Here is a 14,385-nt window from a genome sequence, read left to right on the forward strand (position 1 = left end):
AGCTGTGCCAGGATATTAATCAATCGCTCGGCCGACTCGACGAATTTCGCGAGTTTGTTTTAACTCCGCGTGCACTAATTCGTATATACGTACCAGTGGCGCCCCCGCTATCCACGTAATCGCAAGGGCCGCGTATTTCGCGAGCGATTTATTTTCCTTCCGGTTGCCTTTCTCTGCTTCCCTGCGACCATACACCGAACGCTGATTCTACTCGTCTACTGCCGCGTATAATGGAACTGTCGATTGATCGTTTCAACATAGTTGCCCTAGCATTTCGACGCAACGCGTTTTCGTATCGCTTCTGCGTGTAACCTGAAACGTAAGCAGCTTTCTGCCGTACAATTCGGACAGGTCAAATCTCTCGACTAATTAACAGCTCGGTCAGTATCCTTTGATCGAGAGATAGACTTTTGATTTGCCACGCAGCATCGACGTTCCTGCAGTTGGTGCCCGGATCGATCCATCGATTCTGCCGAGCCATTATCGCGCAAAGCTAGTCCGCATTACCGCGTCCGATGTGCCCAAAACACGTTTGCATTCTCGCCGTTCGAATAGAAATACAGTCTAGCTAATGAGTCTCCCTGTTTTCAAAGAGAATTGTCGTTGTGACGACGGCAGTATTCGTTAACACCCGTTGACAGTGTTAAATCCTGCAATTTCCACGTCGAACTAGTACGCGTTCCTGACATCGATATCGAACGACCTTCGGTCCCGTTGATCCTCGGGTTCGATCGGCACGCCACAAGATGGCGAATCGATCGCCGACGAACGTGACGCCCCCTCTCCTTGCCGCCCTTCACCGCCGTCGCGAGTTCGTTCGTCGCCACGGTGGAAAGGATCTTAAGGGAGAGAAGCGTGACTCGTTAATGTCCTTATTCAAGCCGTGCACCGTGATTACGTCGGTTCGTCGATATTCTTGCATGACCTAATTTCCGTCTGACTGCCACCCCCTTTACCCACTACCCCCGATCTCTGAACTCGGCCCCTCCTACTTTGCGAGTTGTCTAAACAAGAGCGAGTTATACTTATTGTACAAATAATTATCCCCGCTATGTATGTCCCTTTGTTGATTTTCCAGCGTTGCCTCGGCTTTTATTAGCGGCATACACACATATGTATATATGTGTATATGCTTAAGTACGGAGAGCTAGCTTTAGGAATACACATCCCTTCTCTTTCCTGTATCTCACCTCCACTCCTCGAATTACCCAGTAGTATCCCCCTCCCCCCTCACCCATATGGGGATTTGGCCCGAAGCTTTCAATACAACTACTAGCGGCTATTGTTAATGCAACACTAGCCAGAAAGAGAGATTATTGTCCTGACAGGCACACCGTCCCATTTCCTTCCATCAGTTTTGCTCCTACGAAGCACCGATGCTCAACACGAGGTAGCGATTCATATTTTTGCAACGGCTGCGCGACAACGGGCACAATGTGAAATTTAGAACGAGCGCGAACGTGGTAATCAATGAGGTAAGCCAGGATACGCGTATCTCATTGGTTATTCCGCGACAAGACGCGCATGACAGTTTCCTCCTGTTTCTATCTCTGTCTTGTTCGCCATCTTCATCCCTGCCTCTTCCTTCGAACCATCCGTTTCCCCACCACGGTCCACCAACCCTCCACCGCACCGTCCATCACACCGTCGCTCTGTTTGCTTTCCTTTTTCACCCGGTTTTTTCTCTGTTCTCCGTTGGTTCTTCCTGACAAAAGTGCATTATTACACCGCGATGAAAAGGGATAATGTACCCCGGTTGCGCTCCGTTATTTCTCCATTAATCCTACTCTCCTGGTAACTGTCGTGGGTAGAGCATTTTTTTCGTTCCAGTTTGGCTGGTCGATAATCAATTAGAATTCAAAAAGTCTGAAGAAGGGCGAAAGAAGAGGAATTACCGAATTCGAGTAATAATGGCGTTACGTTTTCTGTTCTTTTCCGCCTCACGAGCTTCGAACAATGATAACAAGAAGGAAATTTTGAACAAGGCGAATTCTTAATTAATAATTTGAATAAGTTAAACAGAGCACTCTGGCTCTTGTTCAGTTTTTTATTCAATAAACGGACCGCGGCCGTTGCCGTAAGATTTTTTTAATTCCGGTTAAAAGCAGCACGGCGTTTGTTAGCCTCTCGAAAGAAGAGGTATTAATTAATGAAATGGCGATCCAGTGTTAAGAATAAGCTAATATCTGTCTGTAGTACCATAATACGAAATGATTAAACACAAAATACTAAAACGTTGCAATTGCCAATAATATATGTAAGATGTATTATTAAAAAAAAATTATGTTGGAATTCTTTTCCATTCGTAAGAATTCACTTTGATAATTAATTAAAGTTGTATCGGTAAGAAAAAGGAAGAAAAAAATGAACGGTTAGAGATACGATCTAATGATCATGTATCGATAGAAAAAAGAAGATTATCAAGCACTTTTTCTTTTATTTGCTCAAATAATTAAAGCCTCTTCAAGTGTGTGTGTGTGTGTGTGTGTGTGTGTGTTCTTCGATAAGATACCACCATTTCGAAATCAGATGTAGTCAGCGCAATCCCTACATACTACTGATGCACTTGCATGCATATTCATAGTGCTCGATTTCGCCGTCGAACGGCGCTGGTGATGTTCTTAACGGGCGCTTTAAATTTCACAACGCTCTTTGTAAACACGCGTTCTGTCCTGTTGGCGGCTCGAGTGTCTTTAAACTATTTTTGATCGTTTGCTTTGCGACGTGGTACTTGTTTCGTTTATTCTCGGATTGACTCGCGTCCTAAAGAAAACATATTCTCACAGTGTGTCTTAAGGAGTTGATATATTACTAGGAGGAAATGAAGCGTTAAGTTGACAGTAGGCTGGTAATAAGCCCTGTGTCGAGTTCGGCGTGTGCATCGGCCGATGCATAATCGCGTTAGATTATTCTGTGACAATAGTAACCAGTTGTTCGTACGGAATGCAATAAAATTATGATTAAGTGCGATGTCCGTGCAACCGTAATTGTACGCGTATGAAAATGTTATTGTGTCTCTATGCGGTTTTAAATGTATTGGAATATATGCTTTCTAAAATTTACTTATTAGGCATGAATGGACAGGTGCAGCCCTCCAGGGAGAGGTTAGGTAAGTGCCGAATTTAGTGGGAGTTAATCATATACAAAAATTTTGTAGCATATAATCGTTTTCTTGCTTTGTCGTTTATGGTTGCTAATACCGATGATTCGTTTTCATCACTCGTGTTTTTTTTATTACTAGAATTTGACCAGTTACTTGGCGACCGTATTTGTTATCTTTTTGTTCGCGAAACAAACTCTTTCGTAAAATCGATTAAAGAAAAATACATTCTTAGAAACACATAAGGTACTGATGTATCAAAAATTGCTTTATTCTTAGGAGGTTTTAGTAATAGTACAATAGGACTGTTTTCTGGAATGATTGCTACGGACCGTGTCCCAAACATACAATTAGGTACTACGAACAATGGGTTATCTATGGATGATTCTAATGTCAGTACAGAAGTTGATAGCAAAGTCAAAACAAAATTATTGTCTATGTGGAATAATGTTAAATATGGTTAGTATGACTCAATTCCATGATTGCTTAATATGTGTTTCATTTGAAAAATCGTTGATTAAATTTGGTCTCTTTAAAGGCTGGACCATCAAGGTAGTAAAACCAAATTTTTCAAAAGAATCTCCAGTATACTTACTTGGAAAAATTTATCGTAAGAAGCCAGAAGAATTTTTGGAAAAAGCTTCTGAGGCAGAGAAAACTTTAGACACTGGAAGTGAGATATCTTTAGCCATAGATGCTATTACTTTTGAAGATGGCATAGAAGAATTTAAAAAGGATTTCACCTCACGTCTTTGGCTAACATACAGAAGAGAATTTCCTATATTGAATGGCTCTACATTCACCACTGATTGTGGGTGGGGATGTATGCTACGTAGTGGTCAAATGATGTTGGCACAGGCACTGGTTTGCCATTTTCTTGGAAGAGGCACTTATTTTCTTTATCAATCTTAATCATGAACTATACAATATAGTGATTGTAAATGAAAATATTTTGTATTTACAATTATTATATTGTCAGTACCTTAACAGTAGTCTAATAATCATTGATTCTCTATATCATACACATATTCTTCTAGAGTAACATATTTTACTTACAGAATGGCGATGGCTGCCAGATAAACCAATAAAAACAGAACAACAAAGATTGGATGAATATAATCATAGATTAATAATTAAATTTTTTGGAGATTTACCTGAAACTACTTCTCCATTTTCTATACACACACTTGTTTCTTTGGGTGCCCTGTGGGGAAAACGTGCTGGAGATTGGTATGGTCCCTGCTCTGTTGCTCATCTCTTGAGTCAAGCAATAACGCATGCAGCAGAACGACATCCAGCATTCAGTAACTTGGCTGTTTATGTTGCTCAAGATTGTGCAGGTGATACGATAACTGAGCTGTTTATACTTTAACTAAATAAAGTTACTCAATGAGAAATATTTTGTATGTTCTCAACAGTAATTTATGGTAATTTTTTACAGTTTATCTGCAAGACATAGAAAAAGTATGCCAAACACCAGATGGCAAATGGAAATCTCTTATACTCTTTGTACCTTTAAGGCTTGGTGTTAACAAATTAAATCTTGTTTATGCATCATGCTTAACACATTTACTTACACTAGATACCTGTATTGGCGTTATTGGTGGCCGACCGAGGCATTCACTTTATTTTATTGGTTTCCAGGAAGATAAATTAATTAATTTAGATCCACATTACTGTCAAGAAACCGTTGATGTATTAAAAGATAATTTCCCTTTGACGAGTTTTCATTGTACTTCGCCAAGAAAAATGTTAATTTCGAAAATGGATCCCAGCTGTTGTGTAGGATTTTATTTTCATAACAAAATGCAATTTACAAACTTTATGGAAATTGCTCCCTCAGTATGTATAATCGTTTTCATCATTGAATCGTATTGTGGACAATTTGATAATTCAACCATGTATTTTCGATATTACAGTATCTAGTGCCGGAAAATGAAAAGGTTGACTATCCGATGTTCTTATTTTGCGAAGGGAGCGGGAGAGATGTCTATCAAAAAATTGAAATTGCAGAAAGTATAATTCCCCCTACGACCTCTTTTACAGGTAATGGAACGTACGATGATGATCTTGACGAGTGCGAAGAATTTGAACTATTACAGTGAGATATTTATCAAAAATCATAAAAAAGGAAATGTCGTGTATCTAAAATGCATTCATGGATAGTTCTTGGAGAAGGATAATAATGCTCGTCATTAATTATAATTCTCCGTTCATTCGTCCATATATGTACATGAAAAAAAATCGATTGATAACTTTAGTAGGTGACAACGTTACATCGTATTAGACAGTTAAATTCTAATTTCTAAATAGATTTTATGCCGCAACATGATCTTTAAATTTCAACATACTCGTTGAACGACTGACATCAATTAATGTATCGAATAGTTTCCATTTACGATAATGCATTTATAGATTTGAATAGCATTATCGTCAATATATTGTTCTGTGATCATAATTTAATGCGGCTTTTATATTTGAATGCGTTGTTGCACAATTTTTTTTATCTTGTTTATTGATCTCAAAAGTTATTGCTTTTAAATATCGTTAGGATGTTAATTTAGCATATGACATAAAATTATCATAACTAAGAAGATATTTATTCTTTCTCATCAATAATCACGTCGAGAACTTGCGTAGATCGTAAGTTGACGATTTTGCTATGAAGAGTAATTTTTATAAAAATTTCTTAATTCCTTACGGAAATGTTCCTGACAGAATTTATTTTTTAACGCCCCAATATTAAATTCTTTACAAAATGCAATACAAGCATTTTTTTTTTTTGTCTTTGTGTCAAAGATGCGCGTCTAAACACTGGCGAGCATTATATATTCAACCATATCTACCTGTCATAGTACTTAAGCCTCAATTAATTTAAACTCTTTTTCGTAATACAACTCTAAGTTATTTATTTATTTAATATTCTAATTTCCGGTTTCGATGACTATACCGAACTTATACTAAGTTCTTAAAAAGACGCATCACTGCGCTTGACATAACGTTTTATGTTATGAAATAAAAACGTAATTAACAAGCATATGTAATATTAAGACACTGTTATTATTTAAAGAATGACTTAATTTTCAAACGAAAAGAAATGTGAGCGTGATATATAAGATATATTATACTCATATTAATTAAGGTCTGTATACAATTAAAAATTGTTAAAATTCTTATATCGGTACAGTTAAAAATAAATACGGAAAAAACATTAAACATCATGTTTCACTGTTTATTTCCTACTTATTATCGTTAATACATTTGCACTATATAAACTTCAACAAATATCTTTCACCAATTTAAAATCGGTTTTTAAACATCTTTGATCCCTTTGTATAACAATATACAACAACGTTTCACAATTAGTATTTATTAAACATGATAACTAAAACTTGGTCGTAAATTATATTTACAATTACACAATTCCTATTTTTTGACATTTTAATAAAAAAAGTTATAATTTTACTAAATCGAATACGATAATGCAAATAGCGTCTTTCGGTAAGAAAAATTAAATCAAATATACATAAAATAAGTAAAAATTGTAGATAAAAATTGACAAAGTTTGTACTGTATTCATGCAAATTAGATTTCCATTATATATACGTATAAATAGAACAACTTTCAAATATGTACATATATATATAAATTACAGAAAAATAGACTTATAGTTCTTTTTCCGCAATTTATGTACATTAATTCAGTTCATGAATATTTGTGCACATGTAAGGTAATATTATCTCGTTACGGTATACCTACATTTTGTAAATGGAAGCATATGATCATTACTAACTAATATTTAGACTAATTCATTCTGTCAGTCAGAAAATATAAATATGTAATTTACAACCGTGATAAAAATTTTGTAATAGTCTTTTGAACATGTGGCCATAGCTCGTCAGTAGTATTGCCTTGAAAACTATTCAGTACACCTAGGTTACTATAAAACGATAAAATTGGTGTAGTCGCAGTTGCGTACTTCTCTAGTCTTTCTTGTACAATTTCTATTTTATCGTCATCCCTTTTACTTAACGGTTCGCCGGTTACGTCATCCTTACCCTAAAATCAAGATGAAAATTAATCATGTTAATTAAGAACAATTAAAAATCTTAAAGATATAAAAAGCGATAAAAAAAAAAATGTATCAATTACTAAAGCGGAAGGAAAATCTACTTATGAAGTTTTGCCAGTTACGTTGCCAATGACACGTTTGGATACTAGTCGAAGTTTCCGTTCCAACTTACCGGCACTTTCGGACTGTTGAACCCGACGTTGTAAACTCTCCCACTGGGCAAATGGACCCACCTGTTTTTCACGCGATTCAATATCACCTCAGTGGGTACGTCGATATATAGCACCAAATTTACCGGATGTATGTCGTGCAACTTCTCCGCTTGCGTTAATGTTCTTGGAAAACCTGTATCAGTGCCCCAACTATTTATTCGAATTTAGTCACTCGCATGTGGTCGTTAAAGGTTCACGATAAAGAAAATAGCGTTCATAAAATTTCAATTTTCATCGGATTACTCACCATCTAGTAACCAATTTTGATCGCCGACTGATTCGATTTCTTTGGTTATCATTGAGATCATTACATCATCAGGAACGAAGTTACCGGAGAGCACGTATTTGGAAACTGCTTTGCCCAATTCTGTAATATTAAAACGATTATATATTCCGATTATGTCTATCGTCGTTATTATTTTTCCATTAACTCCCAATAAAATGGACTTTGGAACGAACGATAATTATATTGACGAGAGGTCGTATTTGTTTTCCTGGTTGTATAAATAAAATAGTTCAATAGAAATAGAGATATACATTATGTTACATTAAATTTTAATAACACGAATCTATAGTAGCTTGAGAATAAAAATCTATATTTAAAAATTAGATTAGTCACTTGACAAAATTAAAACAGTAATATAGTATAGTTTTCATTCAATTACTATCAAGCACATTTAATTCTCAATGGATATGGTAATATAAATATTACTCATATGTAAGATTATTAAACGGGAATAATTTTAACATGGTTAGGATATATCGAGAAATGTGCGTGTTTTGAATTATGTGTCAGGAAATATAGCATTTCAACGCTAATTTTCATGTTCAAAGCACATACATTCCTGACAAACTACTTTAGTAAACAGATAATGTGCAAAGATTTTAATCTTAAGAAATATAAGTAACTGATATCAGGAACTGATTTCTCATTGATATAACTTAACAGTAATGATTTGTGTTTTTAGACATACCGGTGTTACTGTTCATATTTAGTCGTAACTTGTCGCCACTTGATATATGAGTCACCTTAAAATGTTTGACAATTCGAGCTGACATAGTACCCTTACCGGAAGCAGGGGCACCTAGTATTACGGCTCTGAAGGCCGCAGCCTTGGCACACCACGTGGATAGTGCTACCATTAAATCGTCACTTTAGTAAACACCAAAATGAAAATATATATTAAATCTTTGTGTCAACCCTCTATTTGTTCTATACTTGTCCAGTCAATGATGGTTTCCGCGAGAATGAAGTAGCAACTACAATACTTTCAAACATAACGTGTTACTCTATCTATAAGAATGACCTGTGAACCACGATGGCGGCCAGTTGCTGAATTGTTAGATAACCGATTAACCAATGAATGGAAGAATCTAGTTTTTTTGTTTTGATTGTTGGCTGCCGTGCAATGAATGCATATATATATATATGCATTTAGAATATTTTTTTCCTCACACTTCATAATGTTGTTGCGGTTACTGATTTTTTTGTTTTAGACATCATTTCATACCAAAATTTTTTAAGATTGGTTTGATGATAATAATAACATGTTATTTTTATTGACAAAGTAGCACTTTATTCATATGAAAAAGTAATACAACATTAGGGCCTGTGCTCGATCTCTTCTATTTCTTATTTCTTTTATAATTATTTTCAAAAGCGTATGTAACGAGAAAACTAGAGAAGGCCTTCTTTTCATTTGGACATCTTACGCATTCTATGTAACAATAGATCGAAATTACAAATTGTGAAAATCTTGTTGGCATTGAAAGCCTGTCACTGTATACTACGGGGTAGTAATGTCTCTGTTTACAAATTTGCATCTATATAACTATGATTTAAATGTACTTTTTTTTCTCTATTAAATCCGTGAATCGAAGTAATGTACAATATATCATTAAAACCATTTTTTCCTTTTGATGATATTGTATATCCCCTTAAAATATATTTATAAATCTGTGTAATCACGAGCAATCATTTGTGTATCTTAACATTCTTCATTAACACTAAGCACCCAAATGACACTCAATATATTGCAAGTTTGATCAAATGCAATTGAAGCTGAAGCCTAGTGCTACCTAGGGCTATACTTAGTACGTATTGAGTCTTAAATCTTAAACGGAAAAAAAAAAAAAAAAAAAAAAAAAAAGAAAAAAACCAAAACTATAACTAAACTTATTTTTTTTATTTCATTGCTTCCACGTACTTTTTTTTTAACAAATTGTTCTGAATAAGCGTTTATAATTATCAGAAAGATTATTATGAATATTTTACAAACATTTTGATGCAAAATATTCCCAGATTCTGATAAAGGTTGTTAGAGAATAAGAAGAAAGGGAAATGTTACTTTCCTAAGCTAACACTTGGGACTGAACCTTGATAAAAATAATAGATAAATATAAATCGTTCTTGTTATACCTCATTTTTTAAATTCACGGGACAAAAAATATAACAAATTATTACGAATATTCGTTCAAATGTTTATCGAGTAAGAAGATTGAAAATTTGTTAGAACTTCATAATAATGGTGCACATGTAAGTGCTTTGAATCTGGTACGATAGTGAATCTATTTAAATGCGTGTTTCCTGTGTTGCATGTGATTTTTCCTAAATACATGAAGGTAAATAAAAAAAAAAGAATTTCGCCAACATTCATGATCCTTTACCACAGCTCTCCATCTTTTTCTTTAGCTGGCACTTCGATTACTCGTGGTTTATCGATTATTCTTGCTGTGCGATTTCCCTTTTCTACAATACCAATAATCCATGCTTGATACCCTTCTTGCTTTTCAATATCTTTACAGTATGCAGCAGCCTAAAAATTATTTTCAAATTGATTTTATCAATAATAGACGTTTCATTATTATGTACCAGTAAAGTAAGTAAGTGTAAGAGAGTTGACAGCACCAAAATACTACACAATAGTATATCGGCATGGAAATCTCTATTATTCTTCCTACCATTCTTTAGAGTACTTAATGGTAAGTAATATACTCTACTGTATTAAGTAGGATTTGAATACAAAATTTAAAAGAAAGATATTACAAACCTGTTCCCTAGGTAGGCAAATGAGTAACCCGCCGCTAGTTTCTGCCGAGTGACCCTGAAGGAGTTGAAACATGTTACCGCATGCTTTTGCTACAGCTGCCATTTTTGCGATAACAGGTAAATTGTGAATAACAAAGGAAACTTCGTTCTTTTGATGCTTGGCTAGATTTTGTGCGTGTCCTAAAAGGCCAAAGCCCGTGACGTCTGTTGCTCCGTGCGCATTATATTTATGCATTAATCTAGCCGCTGTAAAATAAAAAATCAGTCATTATTTCTTTACCTTTATTGAACACAATTTGACATATACCTATTCTGTTAAGCCTAGCCATACTGTCCATTGCTCTCTGATAAGCTTTTCTTACATCATCTTCACTGACCACAAGTTTGATTCTGTTCCAACGATCTGGTTGATCTAACCACTGGTGGGCATTCACAGCAACTTGAGTTCCAAGAGGTTTTGTCAAAACAAGAACATCACCCACAACTGCATTATCTGGTCTGAAATATAAACAGTTATTGTTTAAACAGAAATTGTGTAATTGTATATCATCCATTGTAAAGTACATACACAATATATTCATTTGGTTGACAAACAGTAGAAGCAACACCACCTATCGTACACCAAGGATTAACAACTGTCTGACCTCCTGTTACTGTTGTGCCAGCTTCCAACGCAGAATCTTTGAATCCTCTCATGATCAAAGGAACAACAACATCTCGTTCTTTCTCAGTCATTTTTGTACTGACTCCCAGCAGCATCAGCATGTTGTCACACTCAGTAACACCCATGGCATACAGATCGCTGATAACATTTGCACATGCAATTTTACCTGGAAAAGTACTCCAATAACAGTGTCAAATAGAATGTCACAAAACAAATTTTATTATCCTTACTAAAGCAAATATAAGTTTTATTATTTAAAATGGTAACTCATATGAATATGAAATATGAAAATGTAATTATAGAAACTATATAACATTATTGAAATATAATGGTATATATATCTTACCCATCATATAAGGATCATCAACTAATGGATAGAAGAAATCTGTAGTTTGTACCAAACTAAGCCCTCCATGCCTCAGTGGAGTCACGGAGGAATCCATACCAATGCCTGGAACAAAAAAATATAAATTTGTTTAGAATTAAATAAAGAAAAAGAATAATAATAGTTTGAAGTTTCAAGATATTGTTTATTTATACATATATTTTAAAGTATTAGTAAAAAATCTATATGCATTGGTGATTCCAATATTATATGTTTTATATGTATTATAGTAATACAAGAGGTTGAGAACACTTGTATTTCCGGTGGCGTGGGAGAAATCGGGCGGGAGGCGATAACATGGCTGCTGGTGTGATAGGGCTGCCTATTGCGATATTTGCACCCTGGGTATTTTCAGTGAAATTGTTTGTTTATAATCGAAATTCTTAAAATAGGTGGCAATTTTTTGCAATAAGTATACTAAATACATAGTACATATATTTAAGTGTTATTATCAAATATTATCAAGTATGAAAAATTTTAACCGGGAAAAATTTCCGTAACTAGTAATTTAGTTCGTCTTTTTTTCTTTTTTTCTTTCAATGAAAAAATATTACTATGAAGTTGAAAAAACAATTTAATAATAAAAATGTTCGATTATTTATGTTAATGTAACAAATAAAAATCATAAATATCTAACAACGATAAAATTAAGACCCGGTTTAAAATCAAATATGTCGACACCGACTCCTGTGTACGCGCGCAACAAAAGCAATGTACTTACCAATGCGTGGAATGGCCATGTGCATAAAATGGGCATGCTCATGATCTTGTGCGCTACCATCGTCGGCCTGTAGTCCCTCAAGGAGTTTCCCGAGAACCTCCTGAGGGACTTTACACCCTCATCCTTTTAAATCGGCGAACCGCGTAAGACGGAAGGTCGCGTCGAGATCATGTGCCACGGGGTCAAATGGCCTACGCAAAGCCAAGGCGTTCGGATTTCCACCGAGCTCTAACTGGGCTACGGACAGGGCGTCCTGAGCAACCGGGGTTCCCTGTAGTTCCGCCATCTTGCTAAAACTAAACTACCGACGAACCGGGTACGCGATATGTTTCGCGGCCCTGCACAACGATTCTCTTCCGACGGCTTCTCTGATTCTTGCGCGATATCTACAAGTAGGTTCTCACGCTTGCCGGCTGCGCTCTCTATGCTCACGATACGCAGACACAAATTCACGACCGCCGCCGACAGACAGCCACTGGCTTTGTAACCCTTACTACTCGTAACAAGAACTCGCCGCAAACGAGAATTATACTTTGCACCGGCGTCGACTAACCGGGATCGTACGTGCTAACAAAATGGACGCGCCTCCAGCTTTCACGGAATCGGAAGAATGCGCAAGGCCACCAAGAGTCCCCCCAGTGTCTCTTCCATGGCACTGTTGTATTTTGATTGGTCTTTTCGAATTGACGCCTGCGCGTTTCTCACTTGGTCTCCAGGTACGTCTATATGATGACGTTTCGCCCGTGTTGCATACTCGTGACATCGGATTTCATCGTGTTAAGAACTATCGCGGCAAGTGCCTTTGTGACGTGTATATGCTTTGCTCTTGATAAGTTCAAGCTCGAGTAGCAAATTTTTTTCAAAATTTTTGACTTATAATATAGAGTAATTAGAAGAAGATTTATTCATTGTATTTGTTTAGTTTGAGATTTAAAAAGTGATCGGCAAATGTTTTCCATTAAAAAATTGAAATTTAATTGCTACATCAGTAGATGTAACCACAAAATGTTTCATTTATTTGTTGATTGATAATTAGGTATTCTTTTTTCTTAATGTGAATGTATTTTTTTCCTCTTTCATAAGCGATGTTTAATTCATGGATTGAATATCTTCGTTGACATGACTTTTGAAGTAAAAATGTATAATGACAAAAATTTAGACGTACGCCAATGAAGGTACAATCTGATTTAAAATTCTTTCATACCCAGTTGTAGTAATGGCGGGCTCTTATAAATGGACAACTGTTTAGTGATTTTGTAACCTGTTTTTCTATACAGATTTATATTATTTTAAGAATTAGTATATTTCCATGATATTTTATTTTAATGAACAAATTTTTAATAAATTTTATCTATGTTTGAGAAAAATTAAAAAGTGATACCATAGATGGAATACTTTATTATTTAATGTTTATCAAATAAACAATCATTTTTCGCTCAAAGTGACGATTGTAGACAATGTGATTTTCCTTGAGAGAGATGACGCAAAATATACTTCATGGAGGTAATTTGCCTGTAACGAACCATGTTGAATATGCACGTGCATTGAATATAAAATGAATCTAAGAATGTTTCTGTAAAATTTAATTGTTTCTGAATAGATGTCCGGAAATAGTCGAATCTTTTCGTTCAACATACACTCAATTTTCATTAGTTTCTTCCGTTGGCTCGAAGATGCCGCGTTGTCTGGACTCACCAATCAACATTTTTCAGTGGTTCTCAACTACATTTAGACAATGCTTTGACAACGTAAATTTTTTTGTTCGGTTTTATTCAGTATCTTTTGTGAACTTACGTAGCAACCAAAATAAGTCATGGGATCGAAGAGAACGGGAAAAAAGTAATATTCAGCCATGAGACAATATACGTTTCACTTTATATTGTTTCTAAAGTTTCTTTATTTTTGTAAATACGTATTTAAAAGGTATTTTACTCTTTTAAGTAATAATATATACACTTTTTGCCAGCTTTTAGTGAAATGCATATAATGTACTAATACTATGATAAATAATGAATTATTCTAGTATATGCAATAGTATAAAGGTTTCCCGCGCAAATGTAGTAATATCCCTTTAAGCTGATATATTTTACTTTATTTTATTAAACATAATTTAGTCAGTCTATATTATTATAATATTCTACATTTATTCATAATGTTATAAACTTTTACAAAATTCTTTATT

General features: G+C 35.0%; 3 protein-coding genes across 4 annotated transcripts; 1 reads left to right on the plus strand and 2 right to left on the minus strand.

Annotated features, from left to right (window-relative positions):
• Positions 1-3,033: 3,033 nt before the first annotated feature.
• Positions 3,034-5,524, plus strand: Atg4b (Autophagy-related 4b). The gene is made up of 6 exons (XM_017905310.1): positions 3,034-3,109; positions 3,380-3,559; positions 3,639-3,986; positions 4,159-4,440; positions 4,542-4,942; positions 5,020-5,524. The coding sequence occupies exons 1-6, from the start codon at positions 3,046-3,048 to the stop codon at positions 5,203-5,205; spliced, it is 1,461 nt and encodes a 486-aa protein (XP_017760799.1). The 5' UTR covers positions 3,034-3,045; the 3' UTR covers positions 5,206-5,524.
• A 1,312-nt stretch (positions 5,525-6,836) lies between these two features.
• Ak3 (Adenylate kinase 3) lies at positions 6,837-8,699 on the minus strand. Of its 2 annotated transcripts, XM_017905335.1 has the most exons (5): positions 8,604-8,699; positions 8,359-8,520; positions 7,632-7,751; positions 7,345-7,517; positions 6,839-7,159 (listed from the first exon to the last, which is right to left on the minus strand). In XM_017905335.1, exons 2-5 carry the CDS (start codon positions 8,441-8,443, stop codon positions 6,944-6,946), a joined length of 594 nt encoding a protein of 197 aa, XP_017760824.1. In that variant the 5' UTR covers positions 8,444-8,520; positions 8,604-8,699; the 3' UTR covers positions 6,839-6,943. The 2 variants fall into 2 exon arrangements, with proteins under 2 accessions (XP_017760823.1, XP_017760824.1); XM_017905334.1 differs by having other exon boundaries at positions 6,837-7,159; positions 8,359-8,699.
• Positions 8,700-9,824: 1,125 nt separating this feature from the next.
• On the minus strand, positions 9,825-12,489 carry Sps1 (inactive selenide, water dikinase). Its single transcript, XM_017905284.1, has 6 exons — positions 12,204-12,489; positions 11,444-11,548; positions 11,002-11,263; positions 10,741-10,931; positions 10,435-10,679; positions 9,825-10,200 (listed from the first exon to the last, which is right to left on the minus strand). The coding sequence occupies exons 1-6, from the start codon at positions 12,487-12,489 to the stop codon at positions 10,048-10,050; spliced, it is 1,242 nt and encodes a 413-aa protein (XP_017760773.1). The 3' UTR covers positions 9,825-10,047.
• Between the last annotated feature and the right edge of the window lie 1,896 nt (positions 12,490-14,385).

This window comes from Eufriesea mexicana, unplaced genomic scaffold (assembly GCF_001483705.2).
Source record: "Eufriesea mexicana isolate 0111107269 unplaced genomic scaffold, ASM148370v2 scaffold3780, whole genome shotgun sequence".
Taxonomy (NCBI): domain Eukaryota; kingdom Metazoa; phylum Arthropoda; class Insecta; order Hymenoptera; family Apidae; genus Eufriesea; species Eufriesea mexicana.